This window comes from Symphalangus syndactylus, chromosome 4 (genome assembly GCF_028878055.3).
Source record: "Symphalangus syndactylus isolate Jambi chromosome 4, NHGRI_mSymSyn1-v2.1_pri, whole genome shotgun sequence".
Classification (NCBI taxonomy): Eukaryota; Metazoa; Chordata; class Mammalia; order Primates; family Hylobatidae; genus Symphalangus; species Symphalangus syndactylus.
Window position 1 is genome coordinate 36,128,310 of NC_072426.2, and position 20,426 is coordinate 36,148,735.

Genomic DNA, 20,426 nt, shown 5'->3' on the forward strand with positions numbered 1-20,426 from the left:
GTAACCTTCAGGCTAATGGGTTTTCGACATCACTTCTTACTGAGCAAAACATTTGTGGCCCATAAAATTAAATTACCTCCTCAAAACTGACTTCTCTAACAAATTACAACATTAAATTTTTTTAAGTAAAATTGTAATTCCTACAAAACAATTCCCCTCTCCCTGAGGTAACCCTCCTATTACTGTTAGAATTGATTCCATCTTTAATGGAGTTTTGCATCTAGTTCTGGGGTCCAAAACCAAAAACAGGAGAAGAAAACCTAAAAACTGTCAAAGAAATGGCAGCAAAATTAAAGGCCTGAAAAGTAAACCAAATCTTTGAGAAAATTGGAACTCCACGTTAGAGAAATAAATGCTTTATCATTTTATCAAACACTAAATTCAAGGAATATGGTAGAGTCCTTACCTTGAAGAAGGTGACCAGCTATTTTCAATTTCTTTGGAGTGGCGATCTGAAGGAAGCAATGAAAAAGATTAAGCACTGTAATGAGTGGTGGCTTTTGTACTAACTCTAGCAATCACTAAAAAGTGACTATTTTCACCAATTGAAGAAATTTTAATACGGTCCTATTGAAATGGGGTTGTAAGTCATAAACGTATTGTTCCATGCATTCTTTGTACTGAGAACTAAACTAGCTCCTTCAGAAGTGAAAATATTAAGGGAAACAGTAAAACCCACTTGAAAAGATGAGCCATACATTTACAAGACTAGAGACGACTCATAAACACAGGTTGACAGTACAAACTGTATACTTTGAACTATGAGACAATTTGAAGGAAAGGCACAATTATCATGAGGTTATATAAAGCTAATGTGTTACATTTGGTCAAAAGACAATGGGCTAATATAAAGCAGAGGTTCATGATGAAATATTATCCTGGCAGCTGTGTACAATATGGACTAACATCAGGAGAAGCACAATAGTAATACTAACACTAATATCATCAAACACAGACCACTACTAGGTGTCAAGGCTGATATAAACATTTTCATATATATATTAATCTGTTAAATCCTCACAGTCATGTTTTGAGGCCAATACTGTTATTTCATTTAACAGATGAGGAAACCGAAGCACTTAAATTATGTCTGATTTTCACAGGAAGTGTCCTACATAGCAACCTCCATGCAGGTAAATACAAGCCAAGTACATTTCATTTTCAAAGCAGGCGTTGATCATCCAAAGAAGTCAAGAATACTCATGCTGCTGTGTAATATTTCTTATTGTTTTTAAATGTTTTTGTTGTGGAACACTTCAAACATATGCAAAAGTAGAATAGTACACTTTCTTTCTAGTGTACTATTAAGTGTACTATTAAAGATCGAACCCCTTCCATTCACATGCCTAATCTAGATTCATCTGCTATACCACCACACATTTCCTGTGCCCCTCCCTCATTATTTTGGAATAAATCACGTATTTTATATCATTTCATCATCATATTTTTCGGTATGTAGCTCTAAAAGATAAAGACATATTTTTCCCTCTAAACATGACCACAATACCATCATGATACTTTAAAATTTACGATTGCTTAGTATCAAACATCAATCAGTGGTTGAAGTTCTAATAATATATCTATTTGTTGAAACTTGCAATGTGCTAGCATTAGGTACTTTGACATATTTCATTTAAATTACTTCTACTTGAATTGCCTTTTCCCCACTTCCACTCCTACTAACAGGAAAGACTGTCTCTCTCAGAGGATTCAGGGCCTCAGTAGCGGGCTGCTGTCGGCCTCCCTCCCGGTCTCCTGCTCCTCAGCGCAGTCCTCAGCCCTGTACCCGGTGGGCGGGCGGAGGCTGGGGCCCGGCGCCGCCTTCCGCTGGGATCTGTTCCCAGGCCCAGGGACGCCGGCCCCACCCCAGTTGCCTAGGTGACGAGGGGCCGCTTCTCTCGGCCGAGATCGCGGGGATGTCGCAGGGGACGACTCCCTGGGGGCCGACCCCAGCAGGGCCGACCCCGGTGGGAACCACGCCCGAATCGGAGGTACGCCGCCCCTTTCCCTTCCCGGTACCGGTGCCGGTACCAACGACCTCCGAGCGCTCATTCCCCGTCCGCGGAGTCCGCGGCCGAGCCAAATCCGGTCTCCGAAGAGGCGCCGCACGTCTGGCCCCGGCTGGTGAGCGGCCCGGGAGGGCGGCGGGTCTGGGAGCTGCGCTGGGGTCCCCGACACCCGCTGCAGCCAGGCTCCCCCGAGCTGGCCCCGGCGCGCCGTGCACGGTGCCAGCGGGTCTAAATGTATGAATTCTTCCATTGGACGGCTCCGTGCCCAAACGCCCTCATAACCACGCGCTTCTACCGCAGGTTTTGTTTTTTGGTTTTTGGTTTTTTTTTTTTTTTTTTGATTCTAGGTAAAATAAGTGATCTCAGATTTTTAAATGGGCCAGTCTCTTTTTGCAATTGCTACTAATTCTGTAATGATTACAGTGTTGCGATTGGTCATAAGGTGTCATGAAATAATAGCTGTTTACTGGTGATGGACTAATATTAGAAGATTGGTGTTTGCATTATTTTGCCATTTTTCTAAACAAATAAATACAGGTCGAAGGACACTGGCTGGAAAATCTTCTCTGGTTATGGCTTTAGTTGCTCATCAGCTTGACTTTAGGAAAGTTATTTAATCTCTTTGGACACCAGTGGCTTCCTGTGTGACAAAAGGTTGATCTTTAGGCCCCTTCCATCACCAGCTCTCCATAATAAGTGGGTTTTAAGTAACTTTACTCATAAACTTAATATCCTGAGATTTTAAGAACACATCTGCCGTACCAGATATTACAAAAAAAATGTTTAAATCTTTGCACACAGAGTCTGTTATAATTGTTCCTAGGAAGTTTTTTTTCCTTCGTTTTGTTAAGGCTCTCAAGGTGAATAATCATGTCTTAATTAACATTGCTTTGCTTGACTTCCTTATTCGTTGGTCTAAACAACATTCTTTGTGCAGAAGTGTTAGCTGCAATTTTATAAATGAGGAAACACAGAGAGCCAATAATTCCATGCCTTGCTCAGAGATATGTAAGCTGTTCCCAGTCGAGATTCCTACCAATACTAAATGCAGACCACTAAGGCATGCGGACTCTCATATGAGCCTTTTGAAATTATCAGACATTAAAAGTACATTTTAATGTGATAAACTGGTTACTAAGCCTATTACTCCCTTGTGATCTCTAATGTAAGTAATACAATTTCGAAAGTAGCACAGGAAATTTTCCAATTAAATTGTGTTATTTAAATATATACCAAGCTTAAGACAATGCACAATTATCAGTGTACACATACACATGCTCACCCACGTAGATCATGTCGTTTCCAAAAAGACTGATCATTTGGGGGTTTTAATGAATCTGGACTTTAAAAAAATACATAATTTTTTAAAAGATGTAAAGAAGTGCTATGCTTCAGGAAAAAAGAAATCATTTTATAATGGTTGAGTCAGATGAATGAGCTAGTTATAGACCTTAGATGATTATCTACCCTCGGATTGTCAGCTTGCACATTTGTCAACTTCTTGGAGGGGCAGGTATTCTCATGACATGCAATTCAGGATGTGCTCAATCACTTAGTAACAAACAGAAGAAATCAAGTTGTAACAGGGACTCAATTAGCAGTGCTCATTTACTAAGATAACATGCTAATTCGCTGCTTTGTGGAAACTCCATTTTCCGTTTTAATGAAAGCAGAGTTTCTGTAGTTCATGGGGAATATAGTTGATGCATAGAGCAGTGTCATTCGTTAAAACAAGTCCTGCCTGCCACCCATTTGTGCTGATTGGGGGTGTTGTATGTTAGATAGAAAAATGGCAAGATTCTCTCCTGTGGTTTGCTCCCAAGGCCACCACTTTTTAGGTAAATACTGAAAGGTTCTTCTCAGATCAGATTCTTTACAATGTTGATCCCCTAACAGCTAATCGCTTATGGTGTCATTTCTAATAAATTCTGTATCCAAAATTACTTAGCCAGTAGCCCATGTAGTCAACTGAGCCAAGCAGTTCTGAATTATTTCATTTCTTGCCAAGTCTATCAGAAATAAATCATAAACTTTCGGTAGTCTGATATTTCCCATTTGTTGTTTGTGGCCAATACCTAGAATAGAAGTAATTATCCCAATCACGTAGTAGGCACTCAATAAATTATGATGACTAATTAAAATCATGGATGGTCTGAGGCGTGCCAGGAAAGGTGGTTATCTACTCTATGAGTTACTCTATGAGTTACTGTGAACAAGCAGATATGAGATGCAGATCCAGGGAAATAACTTTTTCTGTGACATTGAATAAGTCCTGCTTGCCAACCTTCTGAATTCAACATCCCAAATTCTTTAGTAATATTGGAGGAAATGCCTCCCTTTACATGGTAAAACTAAACTTTTGGCAGATATCTGTGTGAATGCATAACAGAAAAAATGACAAAAATCTGAAAATAAACGTTTGTTATGCATAGACCTGTAAGTGAAAGGAGTTTATAAATGTGTACTTGGAATTCAGTGATCCATTTTGTATCAATAATTTGCTCACATACTGACTTTCTTAATATCCTCAAAAATATCTAGGGAATAGAATCATAAGTAGTACACTTACAAGGAATATACTTCAACTTACATCAGAGACCTAAAAGAAAACACAAGTGATTATTTCCCAATAGCTTCTTCTGAATAATGTCTCTTAAAGCGTTACCACATTACCCAATGGGTGACGATTACTCAGTGCATTCACGGCTTTATCAGGACAGGATGCTTACGTAATTTTGAGGGGAAAGATGATGTAACCTTTCTAGGAGATCATCAACATGTCCTGGAGCAGGCCATAGACAACTCTCTCTACATTGGGTGGTCCCTAAAGACATCAGAAAACAGACCCCACTCCATCGTTACAGAGAAAACTCAGGGCTCAATTGAGAAGCAAAATTATCAGTTTCCTGCAACATCAGTGTCATTCAAGAAGTATTTATTGAAATTATGAATAATTCAATGTAAGTGAACACATTGTGATCACATAGTACAGATCAACCTATGCAGGCTATGGGGGCAATGCCAAAAAAGTCACTTAAAATATTGTTGAGAAAACAGTACTAATGGACCTCAAAATGTGAGTACACGGTAGCTGTATCAGACACTTAGAACCTGTAGCAAATTCTGGCTGTAGCATGGAGATATTGACAAACATTTAGGCTTGTCATTCTTACTGTCGGTCTTTGGGTTTACTGTCTTATTTAAGACGTCCTGCTCCTCCTCTCCCTTCTATCTTCCTCCCTAGATGGTACAAATAATCTTCAAAATTTTTCTAATATTTAAAGTTTTATTTTACTATAAAGTTTGGTCTTTAGCAAGTCTAGAATTTTTTTATATTCGAAATGAGGATCTAATTTTATTTCCTTCTAGAAGTGAATTACTGATTATGTCAGCTTCATTTACTAAATAAACTATCTTGTCTCTTCCCATTTAGAACAGACTGACTGTTGCTATCCCATTATACGTATACATAAACGGACAAAATAGGCAGCAGAAGAGAATAGCAAATCCAAAAATATGTGTGTATATTATATATAATTTTCATGTATTACATATAAAATATAATTATATATAAATTTCATATATTATACATAAATATAATTGTTATATAAACATTTTACATATATAAACATAATTATAAATTATATATTTTATTTTACACATTTTTACTTAAAAAATTTTTATATATGCATACATATACACATATTCATCTATGTAAAATAAATTTTTGGATCCTCTATGCTTTTCTACGCATTTCTTTTGTCCATTACTATGTTAATATCATGTCGTTTTACATTCATCTTTAAAATCTATTTTGGAAAGTTCACTCTATTTTTTTTTTGACAAGTGTGTCTTCTTCCATAGGAACTAAAAAGTTATTTTGTAAAGTTCTAGAATAATCTTATTGGGGTTTGAGACTGTCATTACATTACATTTATAATGTAGGAAGGACTTAGTTCTTTGAATTTGAAAGGTTTTAATAAATCTCTTTTATCAAGTCTTGCTCTTAAACTTTTTATAATTTTATAATTTATATAGATTCTATACCTTTCTCACTATATTTATAACCAAGTATAATTCAATCAAGTTTTTACCATTTCTGTTTCTAATTAGCTTCTTATATAGGAAAAAACTGACTTTTATATATTTATGTTATATAGAACCATCTTGCCAAATTTTTTATTAGTAATAACTTTTTTGTTAGTACAATGTCCGCTTTCTTAGGTATGCAACCCTGTAATCTTCAAAGAAGGATTTTCAAATTTCCTCATTTCTGCTATTTAAGTTACATATTTGGTTTTCTTATTGTATTAGTTAGAACCTCTATAGTGTGTTGAATTACAATAATGTTAGCATCCATAACCTTTTTTTAGTTCCTTGTTTTCATAAGAATGACTTAGGATTTCACTATTCAATATGATGCTTGCAATATGATTTTGGTAAATAGTCTTTTTCGTGTTTAGCGTTTTTTTCTTTTCATATTTTACTGGGAGTTTTGCTGATGAATCTTAGTAAGTGCCTGTTTATTAGATATTTAAATAATCATATAATTTGTACCATTTAATTTGACATAAAAATTATATTAGACCTGTTAATGATGATACATCCTTGGATCTCTAAAATTAATCTTATTTGGTCATAGATATAGCTTGTTATTTTTTTAGTACATTTTAAGATTTAATTTTCTAAGATGTATTTTAATTATAATTTTTACATCTGCATTGATTTGTGATTTTGGTTTATAATTTCCTTTTTTGTTAGTTCAGGGTTTTGTGTGTAGACTGTGCTGGCCTCTTAAAAATGAATTCTCTACAGTCTGTAAATATTAGACTAACATAGAATTTATGTGTGCTTTGATTAATAAGTAAAACTACAAGTGTAAAACCATCTGGGCATGGTGACTTTTTAGAAAGCAGACTTCCGATTTAGCTCATCTTTGATCAGATCAATTTTCTCATCTACTCTTGATCAATTTTGAGAACTTACATTTTCCCAGGAAATCACCCATTTTCTTGAAATGTTCTAATGTATTGCCCCTGAATGTGACACAAATTTATTTTCTTTATGTTTTAGTCAAATTTGCCAAATATTTGCCTATTTTATTAACTATTCTAAGGAATTATCTCTTGCTTTTGCTTATTTTTCTTTCACTTTTTCTATTGTTTTTTAAAATACTGGCTTTTTAGCTTCATAGCAAGACTATGGTAAGGTGAACGAGGCACTCTCCTCAAGCACAGAATTGAAGGAAGTGCCAAAAAACTCAGTAATCAAGATAAGTTCTATTTTAATGCAATACTTTAAAAAAATCAAACCTAATGCCTGAAAAAACCCCTGGTGGATTAAAATTTTCAATAAAGACCAGATCTGTATTACTGATTTTTCCTTTTGCTTCAGCTCCAATATAGCTTAGCACAGCACTGCTCCTGCTCCTTGGTTCATTTATTTTCAGGCTTGAAAAAAAAAAAAAAAACACCTTCCAAGTCTAGAATTTGCAGACCAGTCTATGTCCTCTGTGACTAAGAAACTTCTCTTTAGTAATCTGTGGTGAAATCTGTTATCTTTCTTTTGGCGAATACTTATTAAGAATCTTTTTTATATAAAGCACTACCAGTGATGGATACAAAGATGTCCCTAAAAGTTTACATTCTAGAAAGAAAAAATATATACAAATGTGAAAAGTTTAGTTGACATTAGAGAGGGAAAAAAATTAGAGAAAAACATTACCTGGCAGATAATATCAGGCTTACAGTTTTATTGCTCTTGGAATAACTCCTAAAATCCACCAGGTGGTGGAGTAAAATGAATTAACAGTGCCATTTAGCTTACATATTTTCCTAGTTGGAGATGTAATTTTACAGAGAAAGCCACAATTACATATCCACATATTTTAGCTTATTTATGAATTTTCTATTATATCTTTAATTTTTACAAAGCAGAATGTATGTGTTGAAAGATTAAACATTTTTAGCCATCTGATAGCCTTCTCATGCAAGGCACTGTATAAACAAACAAAAAAAGCAGTCTGGTTTAAAATAGGTCCAGGAATATAATTTAAAACAAAAGAAAAAACCCAGAGGCAAACTCCCCTAAAAGATGATTATATTAAGCCTGCAAATTTTAGTAAAAGAATGAGGCTCTAATATTAGGCATCTTAGCTAGAATTAGTAGTGTCCAAAAGGTTAAGATTATTGGATTCTCTTTCATATAGTTCTTGTGTGACCTACTTTTCTCCTATCCAGAGATTTTTCAAATCAGATAAATTGATCTGAATGTCTGTATAATTCACTTTTCATGTATATCTTTATTCATTATTAATATGACATAATCTTGTGTGTATTAAAACATAAAAATGATATTTAATATGAATTCAAATTTAGGTTCAAATGACTTGCCTTAAGTCATAAAATTAATCAGTAGTCAAACTATCATGAGATCTGGAGTTCCTCTAAGTCTTGCTTTTCATCATGCTCCACTATCTAACAATGTCATCAGATGATGAAGATGAATTTAGACAGTCAGTTAGCAACCTATGTTGACATATCAAGAACTGAGGAATTCTAAAAAGAAATAAAAGATTGAATGACTATCCCTGAGGAATTTACAATCTAATGGGATTGACGCTATAGGAATAATTATACTTTACCACTAATAAAAATATATATAATGAAAATCATTTAAACAAATATATAACCATATATTATAGATCAAAACAGTATCTTAAGCAAAAACTGGGTGCATTTAATTCAATTTGTAAATATCTGAGTACCTACTAGATGCAGCATACTAAAATACTTTTTTCTTAATGAGTTTATAATCTAATTATATGACCTAGTTTAGATTAATTGGCCCACCCTAGCTTGCAAAAAAAGTGGCTAATAATGTAGCATATTTTATTTCTAAATTAGATTTTCAAAGATAAAAATGTAGCACAATAAACTAATATTAAATTACAAACATTAAGCCAATTACCATTACCAATAAGTGGTAGGTTTGAGATTTTTCCACTTTTGAAAAAGATTTTGTTAATGTTATCTGGTAAACTGCCTCAAGGCAGTTTTTTTTTTTTTTTTTTTTTTTTTGCTGCCCTTATCTGTTGGAACTCAATCGCATGGAAGGCTTAATAACTATTTGTTGAACTGAAAAACATTTGCCCTCTTTCCCCCAAAGTCTCATAATTTTTTATTTTTGTGTGCTGCTGTCTTGCCTCTATTTCCCAGTCTCCTCTTCCATCTCCCCTTCACAGCTCTTCTCTTCATGCCCTGGCTTTGAGCAGTCTCATCCATTGTCACAGTTGCAGTTGACTCCTAAACCAACGTCTGTAAACTTGACCTTTGTGACTCCAGCATTTCTAACTAAACTCTAAAGATTTCTTTCTCGCCATTAGTATTCCACCTTAAACTCAGCCACTGAAATCAACTCATCATCTTGCTCTTTAAAATCTAGCATCATCTTCCAACACTCTGTTTTTATCAGTATAAAAAGGGTTGGCCGGGCACGGTGGCCCACGCCTGTAATCCCAGCACTTTGGGAGGCTGAGGCGGGCAGATCACGAGGTCAGGAGGTTGAGAGCATCCTGGCTAACATGGTGAAACCACGTCTCTACTAAAAATACAAAAATTTAGCCTGGCGTGGTGGCGGGCGCCTGTAGTCCCAGCTACTCGGGAGGCTGAGACAGGAGAATGGTGTGAACCCGGGAGGCAGAGCTTGCAGTGAGCCGAGATCACGTCACTGCACTCCAACCTGGGCGACAGAGCGAGGCTCCATCTCAAAACAAACAAAAAAAAAGATTTGACATGTACAGTTATGCAGGTTGTGCTCTGAACAAAAGCACTTGGCTGAGGGGTGAGTGGGGGCTAAAACTAGACTCTATTCACAGGCAATACACTTGGACACAGAGCTGTGTCAGCCTTAGGGAAATCTTTTTAGCACTTCCTCCACTCAAAAAGGATATCTTTGTCTAACACAAAGGTGGCATATGTATTATTAGTATCACCACCATTTCCTCCAACTCATCTATTTCAGAAACTCGGAATCTCCATTCTTTCTCCCCTCTTTTAGGCCCCCATAACATGACTACATTCACGATTTTCTTTTCATCCACACGGCCAAGGAGACTGGAGCAACCCAATGCTTCATCCTTGCACTGTTTAAATGACCTCTTTGTTTAACTCTTCCTCTGCTCCCGTCTTTCCTTCACCCTCCAGTAGATTACCCTTCCTTAAAGCACAGTTTTGTCTTGTCATTTACCTGCTGAGAATCTTCATGGTTCTGAGCGCTGTCTGTATTACTAGAAACAAAGTTCTCAGACTACCATTCTTCAACCAGCCAGGGTCTAAAATATTTATGATGCCTTGCACAATGTCCTGTACCTTGTGAACACTCAGTACATATTTGTTGAATCATTAAATTTAAGATCGCCCACCATACCTTTCCAATGCCCACTTCCACCTAAGTCCAACTAGTCCCCTCCATGTAACCTAGGTAACATTGTGAACTGCTGATATTTACAGAACTCATTCCTAACTATCCCATCTTCATAACCTTGGTGTTGCTGGTTCATTCACATGGGGCATTGGCCACACCCAACCCTCCAAAGCCTATTCCCGGAACTCCTGTCTATAGTTTCCTTGTTTTGTGCCTATACTTGTCCTTTCTTTTAGACTGAATGCCGCATTTATTATGGCTTACTTGTGTTCTTTTCTTCTTTTAACATCAACCTAGGCTTGCTCCTCTCACTAGATGTTAAGCTTCTTGAGGTTAGCACATCTTTCTTGTTTGTATTTGTCTCCTCGTAAGCCCCAGATTCAATGAGGAATGTGCAGATAATAAATATTTGTTGAATTGAAAACCATCACCCAGGTGTACATATGCCCCAAAGACAGATTGACTAGCCATTTGACTTTTCAGGTAAAAGGTATCATTGCACAATATGGAAAAGAAAAGATACCATCTCGAAGATTGTTGTTTTTAAATGTTTTTCCTGACAGCAACTAGACTATAAGAAGAACCAACTTTGTTACTATTGGGTTTAATATATGAAACGTACAATTAAAATAACTCACTCCACATTGTGTTTTGGTAGAGAGACACTGAATTCCAAGAGCATGAAAAGATTCTGTCTCCGGATTTTCTTTCAGTTGCCCAAATCACTGATTTGTTAATGGAGGACGTCGATGGAGTTCAAGAGTAAGCACTTCACTATTACAATCACACGTAGAAGAACAGTTTGAGTTCTGCATCTGTAAACGATTGTGATTACATATTTAAGCTTTTTTCAAAATATTTGTTATGATATTATGCACTGAAATGTATCTGGACTTCGAAACACAAAGATTCTCAAATAACTGACTTTTTGCGTTACTCAGCAGTCTCCTTTATAAAGAAAATACATTGCAAACCAACTTACTAATATTTACCAAGAGCAGAGGTTTGTTGATAAAAGCAGGCTCTAGCATATGCCGTCTTCTTTTCTCTTTCATTCACAAAACTGTCAATATGCACATTAACTTAAAGAATGTTCTCCCTCATTGTAAGAAGAGCAAGTTGTGTTTTCTGTAATTATAATGCTCAATGCATTTTATTATTTTGGAAACCTTGAGTATTTGCCATCCACCTGTGATTCTCATCAGAAATAATGCTATACTAAGTACTCTGATTGTGTACACGTTACTTAAAAATGTGAATACAATGGAATTTATAGTCAGTAATTGCAGTATATGTACATCTCACTCTTTAGGCCATTTATTTCTATAGTAGATCATCTATTTAGAACTTTTGTCAGATACATCCAACAACATAATATCCTAAAAGGTGTTTTTAGTAATCACCCATTTAAAAAATGATCCCACTTTAGAATGGAAGCCTAATTGGCCATCGTGTGTAGAGAGTGGTGATGATGTCATGCGCTAGCATCTTGGTATCAAGTCTCTGCAGGCCAGTCCTTGCGACACAAGCAGAGTGTCATGGACCATAATGGACAAATAGAAAATGACTCTGTCAGTGGTTATCACTGACAAATCTTACAAATGTTATAGCATAAAGATGACTCGTTACTGAGAAGGGAATATGGCAGATGTCCTGGCTGGAAGAAAAATCCGAGAAGGGAAGGTTTATCAAGAACAGGTGAATAACACTGATAGGCTTTTTCCTGAGCTGCTCAGCTCTAGCGCTGGCAACCTCTGCTGGAAATTGATGATCTGTGATCAGCCATACCACTTACTATCTGCATCTCTACAAGTATGAGTGAATTTAAAATTTCACAGATTTTTAAGCAAGTATCTCCTGATGATTTTAGCATTTTTATAGAAATTAAGATTTGTTAGGAATTCTGATTCTTAATGTAAGAATTGATCCGCAATACCGCTGATCATGTCTTTATGTAAAATGTTATTTTCAATTTCCAGGTAACCCCAAATGTTATTGATCATTGCAATGCAAAACAGTAGGTATTTGATACTAGGCAAAATAGCACAATGCAAATAGCAGACATTTTATACAGTTCATAATTTATTTATATTAAATGTCAAGTAAAAGATATTATATTAAATACAATTAATATTAAATAAGAGGTGTTGCAAATAAGTGCTTTTTAGAATTATTTCTTCCCACATTGTAAATTGTGCTATGTATCATACTTTCTGTGACGATTTTTTAAAAATTATTGGCTCTCTTTGTTGTTAAATATCTAAATTCTGAACATATTTTTAATCTTTAGGTGGTAAGGCCTAGGATACAGTGAGTGATACAGAAGGTGATGCAGAAGTTAGCAATATAAAACAGCCAGGCTCAATACCAGGCTGACCTTTTTAGACTGTCTCATTAATGTAGAAATCACCTGAAGTGACCTCAAATTTTAAGACATCATCTTTGGATAAATAACATAGTATTATGTTAGGAGCCATTTCTTTGTAAAACAATTTTCTTGAGATTCTTTACATGATTTTTGTAATAGTAATCCTGAAATATTTGCAATCAGTCACTCACTTTCAATTTAAAATAGCATTATTATATAAATGGGGGTTATATGCTTTCAAAATGACAGAAATATAGTTTAAGTATCCTATCACCAAGTGACAGAAGTATGTGAAAATCATAGAGTCTACAAAGTTATAAGCCTATTTAAATAAGTTACAAGAAATCAGCACATTTCCCTACCTCTCAAAATTAAAAATTGCTCTCCATGAAAGCAGCCAACCAATGAAACATTAAAGTATCATTAAAACATATTTCTGAAATTCACTTTAAGCAGTTAAATGTCTAGGTACATTTCTCATGATCCCTTAGCTGCTATCAATCATAAATATTTTAATGTAACCTTGACTTTATTTGTAGATCCATCTCAATTTTTTTTCAAAAGGAATAAGGACTAAAATGAAAGTAACTATATAAACACAAAAATAACACTGGAACATTTTTAATAACCTTTCAGTAACTGGGCCTCCATGAGCTATTTAGCTCTTGCCTTGAGGTTTATTTCTGCGTGTCATATTTAAGAATTAAAATGCACCCCATTGTCAAGAACATGCAAGAATAATGTAATATTTTTACCCAAGTTCTTGGTGAGACAAAATAGACAGGTATATCACCTATCATCACTATACCAAACTTCCTAAAACACAGTGAATCATCTTTCTCTTGCCCTATGTTCTCTCATGCTACAGCCATAACCATCTTTCCCCTCTCCCCTGTTCCAGCTCCCCTTATTCCCAGAGAAAAAGTTTACATATTTGCCAGTAAAATACTGGAAACTTTGCATTCAAACCATAGCAATATCTTGCTCCAAATGCCTCCCTACATAATCTCCTTTGGAGTGAAATGACTGAGCAAAGAATGGAAATGATAAATCCTTAGCCCTGTGGTTCAAGTTAAAAGGGAAGAGACAAATGGTATTAGGGAAAGTGGTGGAGGAAGTGTGGGGGACAGCAAAGGTGAAAAAGGTCAAAGAAAATTCACCAAAATATTCTTTGGCAAGTAGTTACTGTCATTCAAACACAATTAAACATTGAAAAGTAAAAATAAAAAGCAAAGAACATACGCAAATATTCAGGGCAAATATTTAATTAAAAATACGTAGTGTGCAGACGGCAAATGATGAATACACTTAGAAGGAAAACTAACTGCTAGAAACAGAAGAAAATGTTAGGTTAAAGCTAATAAGTAAAGAGGGCATCAATTTCACAAAACAAGAGACCAAAAAAAATGGTAAAATATATACAGAAGAAGCTTTTAGAACTAAGATACGGAACTAAGCCTAAGAGTAAAACCAATGAAGAATTTACCTTGCTGAAAATCAAGTCAGTAATGTGGAAGACAAATTTAAGAAAACTTTCATAAAGTGTAAATTAAAGCAATTATTTGAAGAAGTTAGAATATACAGTCAACATAGTGAATCAGAAAAATAAAATCTACGCTTCATAAAAGCTTTGATTTTAATATTTTAATAGAATAAAACCTACTAAATTTTTGTGGGATGAATTTAAAGCAAGTCACCTAAACAGAAAAATAACAGGCCTCAGACTTTTCCTTAGCAAGGTTAGTCTGCAAAAATCAGTGGTGCAACAAGTAACCAAAATTTAGGAAGTCAAAAGAATATGATTGCAAAATAAAATACTAATTTTGTCTGATGTTTAGTTATAGTGTCAACAAGACATTGCAATATAGAGAACAACTCAGAAAATACAGTATTCATGTGGTCTTATTGAAAAGTTTACTTCATAACCCAGCTGAAAAATAAATCAGTTCATTGGTGAATTTTAAACAACAAAAACTGCCAATGAGAAATTGTGATATAAGAAGCCTGGCAGTAAGTATGGATCATTTAAAATTAAAATTAAATCCAATATGATAATAGACTGAAACAATTATTCTAGAACATCAACAAAAACAGGCAAGCACATGAGAAAAAAAGTAATTGAATTTCCTTTTCTCACCAAAATAAAATTGAATTGAAGCAGATGACCCCTATTTATAGTAATGCTATTTTAAATTGAAAGTAAGTGATTGCAAATACTTCAGGATTAGTGTTACAAAAATCATATAATCACAAGAAAATTGCTTTAAGAAATGGCTCATAACAAAATGCTTTTAAAAACTTGTATCATAAATGTAAAGGGTTAATATCCCTAAGTATGTGAAAAATTTTTATAAACTTATAAGAAAAAGTAACCAATAGAGGATATTAAAAAGAAATCCAATCTAATGAATAAGCAAAGAAATATATAAGATAGTAATTTTTGGCCGGGCGCGGTGGCTCACGCCTTTAAACCCAGCACTTTGGGAGTCTGAGGCGGGTGGATCACGAGGCCAGGAGATCGAGACCATCCTGGCTAACACGGTGAAACCCCGTCTCTACTAAAAATACAAAAAAAATTAGCCGGGCGTGATGGTGGGCGCCTATAATCCCAGCTACTCAGGAGGCTGAGGCAGGAGAATGGCATGAACCCGGGAGGCAGAGCTTGCAGTGAGCCGGGATGGCGCCACTGCACTCCAGCCTGGGCAAAAGAGTGAGACTCCATCTAAAAAAAAAAAAAGCAATTTTTTGTTAGATTAGTAGATGTTAAGATTATAGACAAAATCCAAACTAGATTGGAGTATAGAGAAGTGGACCTTTCTGTGTGGTCTTCATGATAGACTTATTTGGCACTGCCTTTCTGGAGGGAAGTTTAGCAGCGTATCTCACCATGGCCAATATAACCCAGCAGTCCCAATTTTAGGAATTTATTGCAAAAGATAATTGGAGTTTTGGAAAGATGTTAATTGATCATTTCTCTTTACTTTAGATTCTTAACCAATGGAAGACATCAAAGCCCATGTGGGAATACATATTTCTGATCTATTATTAACTGTTATTTAGACCTCTCTCCTACTGATAAGACTTAAGAATGTATGAAGGCTTCCTACTTCTCCTTCCTTACTGAATACTAATCCTTTTTCAGTTATGTTCATTACAATTTTTTTTCCCAATCTGCATCTTGTCTTTTCTTTTTTTTTTTAATTATACTTTAAGTTTTAGGGTACATGTGCACAATGTGCAGGATTGTTACATATGTGTACATGTGCCATGTTGGTGTACTGCACCCATTAACTCATCATTTAACATTAGGCATATCTCCTAATGCTGTCCCTCCCCCCTCCCCCTACCCCACAACAGGCCTCAGTGTATGATGTTCCCCCTTCCCGTGTCCATGTGTTCTCATTGTTCAGTTCCCACCTATGAGTGAGAACATGCTGTGTTTGTTTTTGTCCTTGCAGCTTGTCTTTTCAATGTAGTCAGATTGTCTCTGGTTCTCCAGAAGTGTTTTGTCTGTTTAACAAGGACCAATTTATTAGTGTTTTTCTTTATGATTTGTATTTTTTTGGTGTCACTTTTAAGAAATTTTGGCCTATCCAACTGTCAGAAATATATTCTTTTATTAAAAGTTTGTAATGTTTGCTATTGCCATTTAAATATTTAACCCACCTGGATTTTATTTTAATGTATTATGTGGGATGGTATTTTATTTTATTTTCCATTTGGATAACCAATTCTCCCAGCACCATTTTTGAAGAATTTATACTTCCTCTACTGATTTGAAATAATACTTCTGCCATATACCAGGCTCCCACATATATTGGGTCTGTTTCTGGACTTTCTGCATATTCCACTGGCCTACTTATTTATCCCATAACAATACCACAAGTTTTCATTATTGTAGAAGTTTTCTTACTGACTTTCACTTAACAGTGAATGATACTGTACATTAAACATTGAGAAATAAATCTTGCCAAATGATGTCCAGTGCAAATTAAAGATCCCTGGCTAATAGAGTAGAATCTTACCACTACCATCATCAGGATGTCTATATCTGCCAGTTGAGGTGAATGCCTGAAAAAATGTATCAAAACGTATAGTGACATGCAACATAAAAAAATACCATATTGACCTAAAAATTAAAAATACACAATGTTCACATATATACATATATGTACATATATATGACATAACAGGAAATTCAGAGATAGATTAACTTCAAAGTTAATTGAGTCAAGATCTAAATAGTATCATCAAGAAATGAGGCTTAATCTTAGAACCCATTTTTCTTAGGGTTACAAGATAACTGGAGGTAGCAAGTAAAGCCACTTATTCACTCTTTCTTATTTTTATTCAACAGAAAAAAAAGAAATTTCATCCTCTGTTATGAATTATTTAGAATAATTTAGGAGCAGGCCCATCATAGAACAATAATTATTATTGAGACATGCCATATACCAAATGGCATTATGGCAAGGGGGTGAAATTACCATAATTAGCTTAGAATAATCAGAATTCACTTTTGGGTTTGAGGTCTACCCTGACACCACTGTAGATGAAATGGATGTTGAAGAAATAGACCCATCTCGACATCAGCTTTATTTGTTCCCAAACTTGTTTAATCTTGCTGTATTTATTAATCTGATTATATAATTTATTTTGATGTTAAGAATAATAAGGACTTCCATTTTTGAAGACGGCAGTAAAAAGTTGTCACACACATAGTACCCCTCTCAAAATCACCTAAAAGCAACAAGGAAATACCGCCTTCATCTTTGTCAAAACCAAGAGAATGCTAATGGTCCAAACCACAAAATATAAAGATGGTGGCCACTGTCATTGTAGATCAACCAGAAGGGCAGGAGAAAATGTAAGGAAGGATGCTCATAGTCACAGAGCTTAGAATGAGCCAATATCTATATCTATATCTATCTACCAATCTATCTGCTTAATCTCCCAGGAGGAGAAACCTTAAAGTACCATTCCAGGAACCCTTGTCTGCAATAGCAGGACAAGGGTGTGCGGGCTTGGAGTAGATCCTTTCTGTAGCACAGGAAATTGACTGTTTATATGATAATAAAGAGTCTATCCATTCTTTTCTTTCTTTTTCCTTACCAATTAAAAAAATAAATAAGTGCTAGAATAATTGACACAAAGTTACTTCATACAGAAAATGCCTACTAGTTTGTAACTTGGCCAGGTCTCCACCTCCAGTGTATTTAGGACAAAAACTCCCTTCATCCAAAGATAAGGTGTAAACAAAGAATATGCATTCCAGGACACTGCAAGAAAAAAAATAGAAGAGGAACAGGAAAGAGAAATAGCAAATCAAACACACCAGAAAGATATAACCATGAGCAGACAAAAAAATACGATCAACTATTTTATCATGAATTTTAAAACATACAAAGTAATTACAAAAAGCATATAACAGAGATATAAAAGCTCAAGGAAGAGATAAAGAAAAGATTATAAAACAGTATCCAAAATAAGAAAATAGACTTGAAAAATTTTTAAGGTTGAAGAGAAAATTGTAACTCTAGAAAAAATGACTAAAATATACATAATTGGAATTCTTTTTAAAATATAGCAGAATGAACTGGGTGCGGTGGTTCACGCCTGTAATCCCAGCACTTTGAGAGGCCAAGGCGGGCAGATCACTTGAGATCAGGAGTTCGAGACCAGCCTTGCCAACATGGTGAAACCCCGTCTCTACTGAAAATACAAAAAATTAGTCGGGCATGGTGGTGGGCACTTGTAATTCCAGTTACTCTGGAGGCTGAAGCAGAAGAATTGCTTGAACTGGAGAGGCAGCAGTTGCAGTAAGCCAAGATCACACAACTGCACTCAGCCTGGCTGATGAAGCAAGGCCCTATCTCAAAAAAAAAAAAAAAAAAAAAAAAAAAAAAAAAAAAAATATATATATATATATATATATATATATATATATATATATATCAGAATAACAATTTAGTTCCAGAACATTTTCAGAAATAAAAGAAACTTAATTTTATAAATGAAAAAAGACATTGAATTTCAGAGAAAAAATACTAGTAAAATTGCTATACATAAACAGGGAAGAAAGAAGGGGAAGGGGGGAGAAGGAGCAGAAACAGAAAATAAAGAGGAAGAGGAGGAAGGAGACCAAAAATAGAGTTTGCTCCCCCCTCCTTGTTCTCTCTCTCTGTTTCTTTTTTGAATGTCATTTTGGTCTTATGAAGTTTAAGGTAACTGAATATTTTCAGATGATGGGCATTATAGAATTTTCATTAAAGAAAAAGACCTGTTTTCAAAACTTAGGAAAGAAATGGTTCAATATCTAATCTGAATTAATGTGTGGATTTTTCTTTTATTTTACAGAAAACTGGGAACATTTTTGAATTTCAAAAACCTTGGAACTTGTTTAAAGGATGCCATTCTACTAGATTATTATGTATCTGGATTTTTGTGGGCTAGAGGAATGGATTTTTCTATTATTCAATATTCAAAATTTATGACTTTACTAGCTATGTTACTTCAAAATCTTAAAAGTAAGTACACTATTTTTCTTTGAAGTAAAACAAATTTAATTTACCATATAAATTGAGGTTCTTAAGCAAAAGTTACAGATTTTATTGTAATTTCTTTAATGAAAAATACAGGTTTTTCCTGAGTATAACAAATATATAGTTCATATCTCCATTGAGTTATAAAACCTCAAGTAATACTTAACAAAGGCTACAGTTTTCTTAATAGTCAATTTGCCAAAGATATGTTAATTTCATTTTAAAGTTGTATCAGTGCCATCCACCCTCTAAATATCTGAGGACTCTGTGATATTCTTGTGACCTTTTTGTAAATTTAAAACTACACTGAAATTAAAAGTTTATCAGTAACTATTAGCTATCTCTAGAATAGAATACTAGGCAGCTGTAACAAGGAGAAAATGAAGAAACTTCTGTGTACTGTATGGGAAACAATATATAGTTATCAAGTAAAGCAAGGTGCAGAACTACATGCTTTTATTTATAAAAGAAGCAAAAATAAGAATCTATCCATATTTTTATTTCTGTATACACAAAGAAATGCTGGAAGATACAGAAAAAAAATGATAATCAAAATTCCCTGGGGTGAATGGTAGTAAGAACTGGGCATGTGGGCAACAGATATTGGAGGAAGTTTTGTCACAAGATTTCTTCATATGTATTTTTGAAATATGAATACATCACTTATGCAAAAATTAAATTTTAAAAGAGAATATGTAACATGGACAGTCCTAAGCTTTGGCGACTTCTGAGCTGAGTATTCACACACTAGAAATAGAATAAAAGAAAGTAAAAATTTTCATGGACCTCACATCCCAAATTTGAGAAGATATTTCTTTTTTAAACTTTTCCCGTAACTTATAACTGACTCAATAACATTTCTTCTATGTGAAACTTTATATTGTTGATATTATTGCAAAAATGAATTTCTAAAACCTGAGCAGGATCCATCCAGCTCCTCATAAACCATGAGAGAGAAAGTACATATGTAGAACCTAACCAGAAAAAAAGCAAGGAATCTAGTTTTTCCTTCTGGCAGAAAAAATTTAAAAAAAAAAAATCCCTCTACACTTTTAAACTGAACAAACTTATAGTCATCATTAG

The 20,426-nt window shown here is 34.7% G+C and overlaps 2 protein-coding genes across 15 annotated transcripts in view; one reads left to right on the plus strand and one right to left on the minus strand.

Annotated features, from left to right (window-relative positions):
* TMEM26 (transmembrane protein 26) overlaps window positions 1–1,846 on the minus strand; it is a 269,449-nt gene extending 267,603 nt beyond the window's left edge. For all 7 annotated transcript variants that reach the window (XR_010120479.1, XR_008657071.2, XR_010120477.1 and 4 more), the window contains exons 1-2: window positions 1,685–1,846; window positions 407–452 (exon numbers count right to left, since the gene is read on the minus strand). The gene's annotated coding sequence lies outside the window, so the exon portion shown is untranslated. The remainder of the gene's footprint in view (window positions 1–406; window positions 453–1,684) is intronic.
* Window positions 1,847–1,891: 45 nt separating this feature from the next.
* CABCOCO1 (ciliary associated calcium binding coiled-coil 1) overlaps window positions 1,892–20,426 on the plus strand; it is a 105,987-nt gene continuing 87,452 nt past the window's right edge. For 4 of the 8 annotated variants that reach the window (XM_055274416.1, XM_055274417.2, XM_055274422.2 and 1 more), the window contains exons 1-3: window positions 1,916–1,991; window positions 11,092–11,195; window positions 19,159–19,328. In XM_055274416.1, the coding sequence (XP_055130391.1) occupies window positions 1,917–1,991; window positions 11,092–11,195; window positions 19,159–19,328 (349 nt within the window). In that variant the 5' untranslated portion in view covers window position 1,916. Of the gene's footprint in view, window positions 1,992–2,085; window positions 2,125–11,091; window positions 11,196–19,158; window positions 19,329–20,426 lie in introns of those variants that run through there. The other 4 variants (XM_063637902.1, XM_063637901.1, XM_055274418.1 and 1 more) reach the window with 4 other exon arrangements.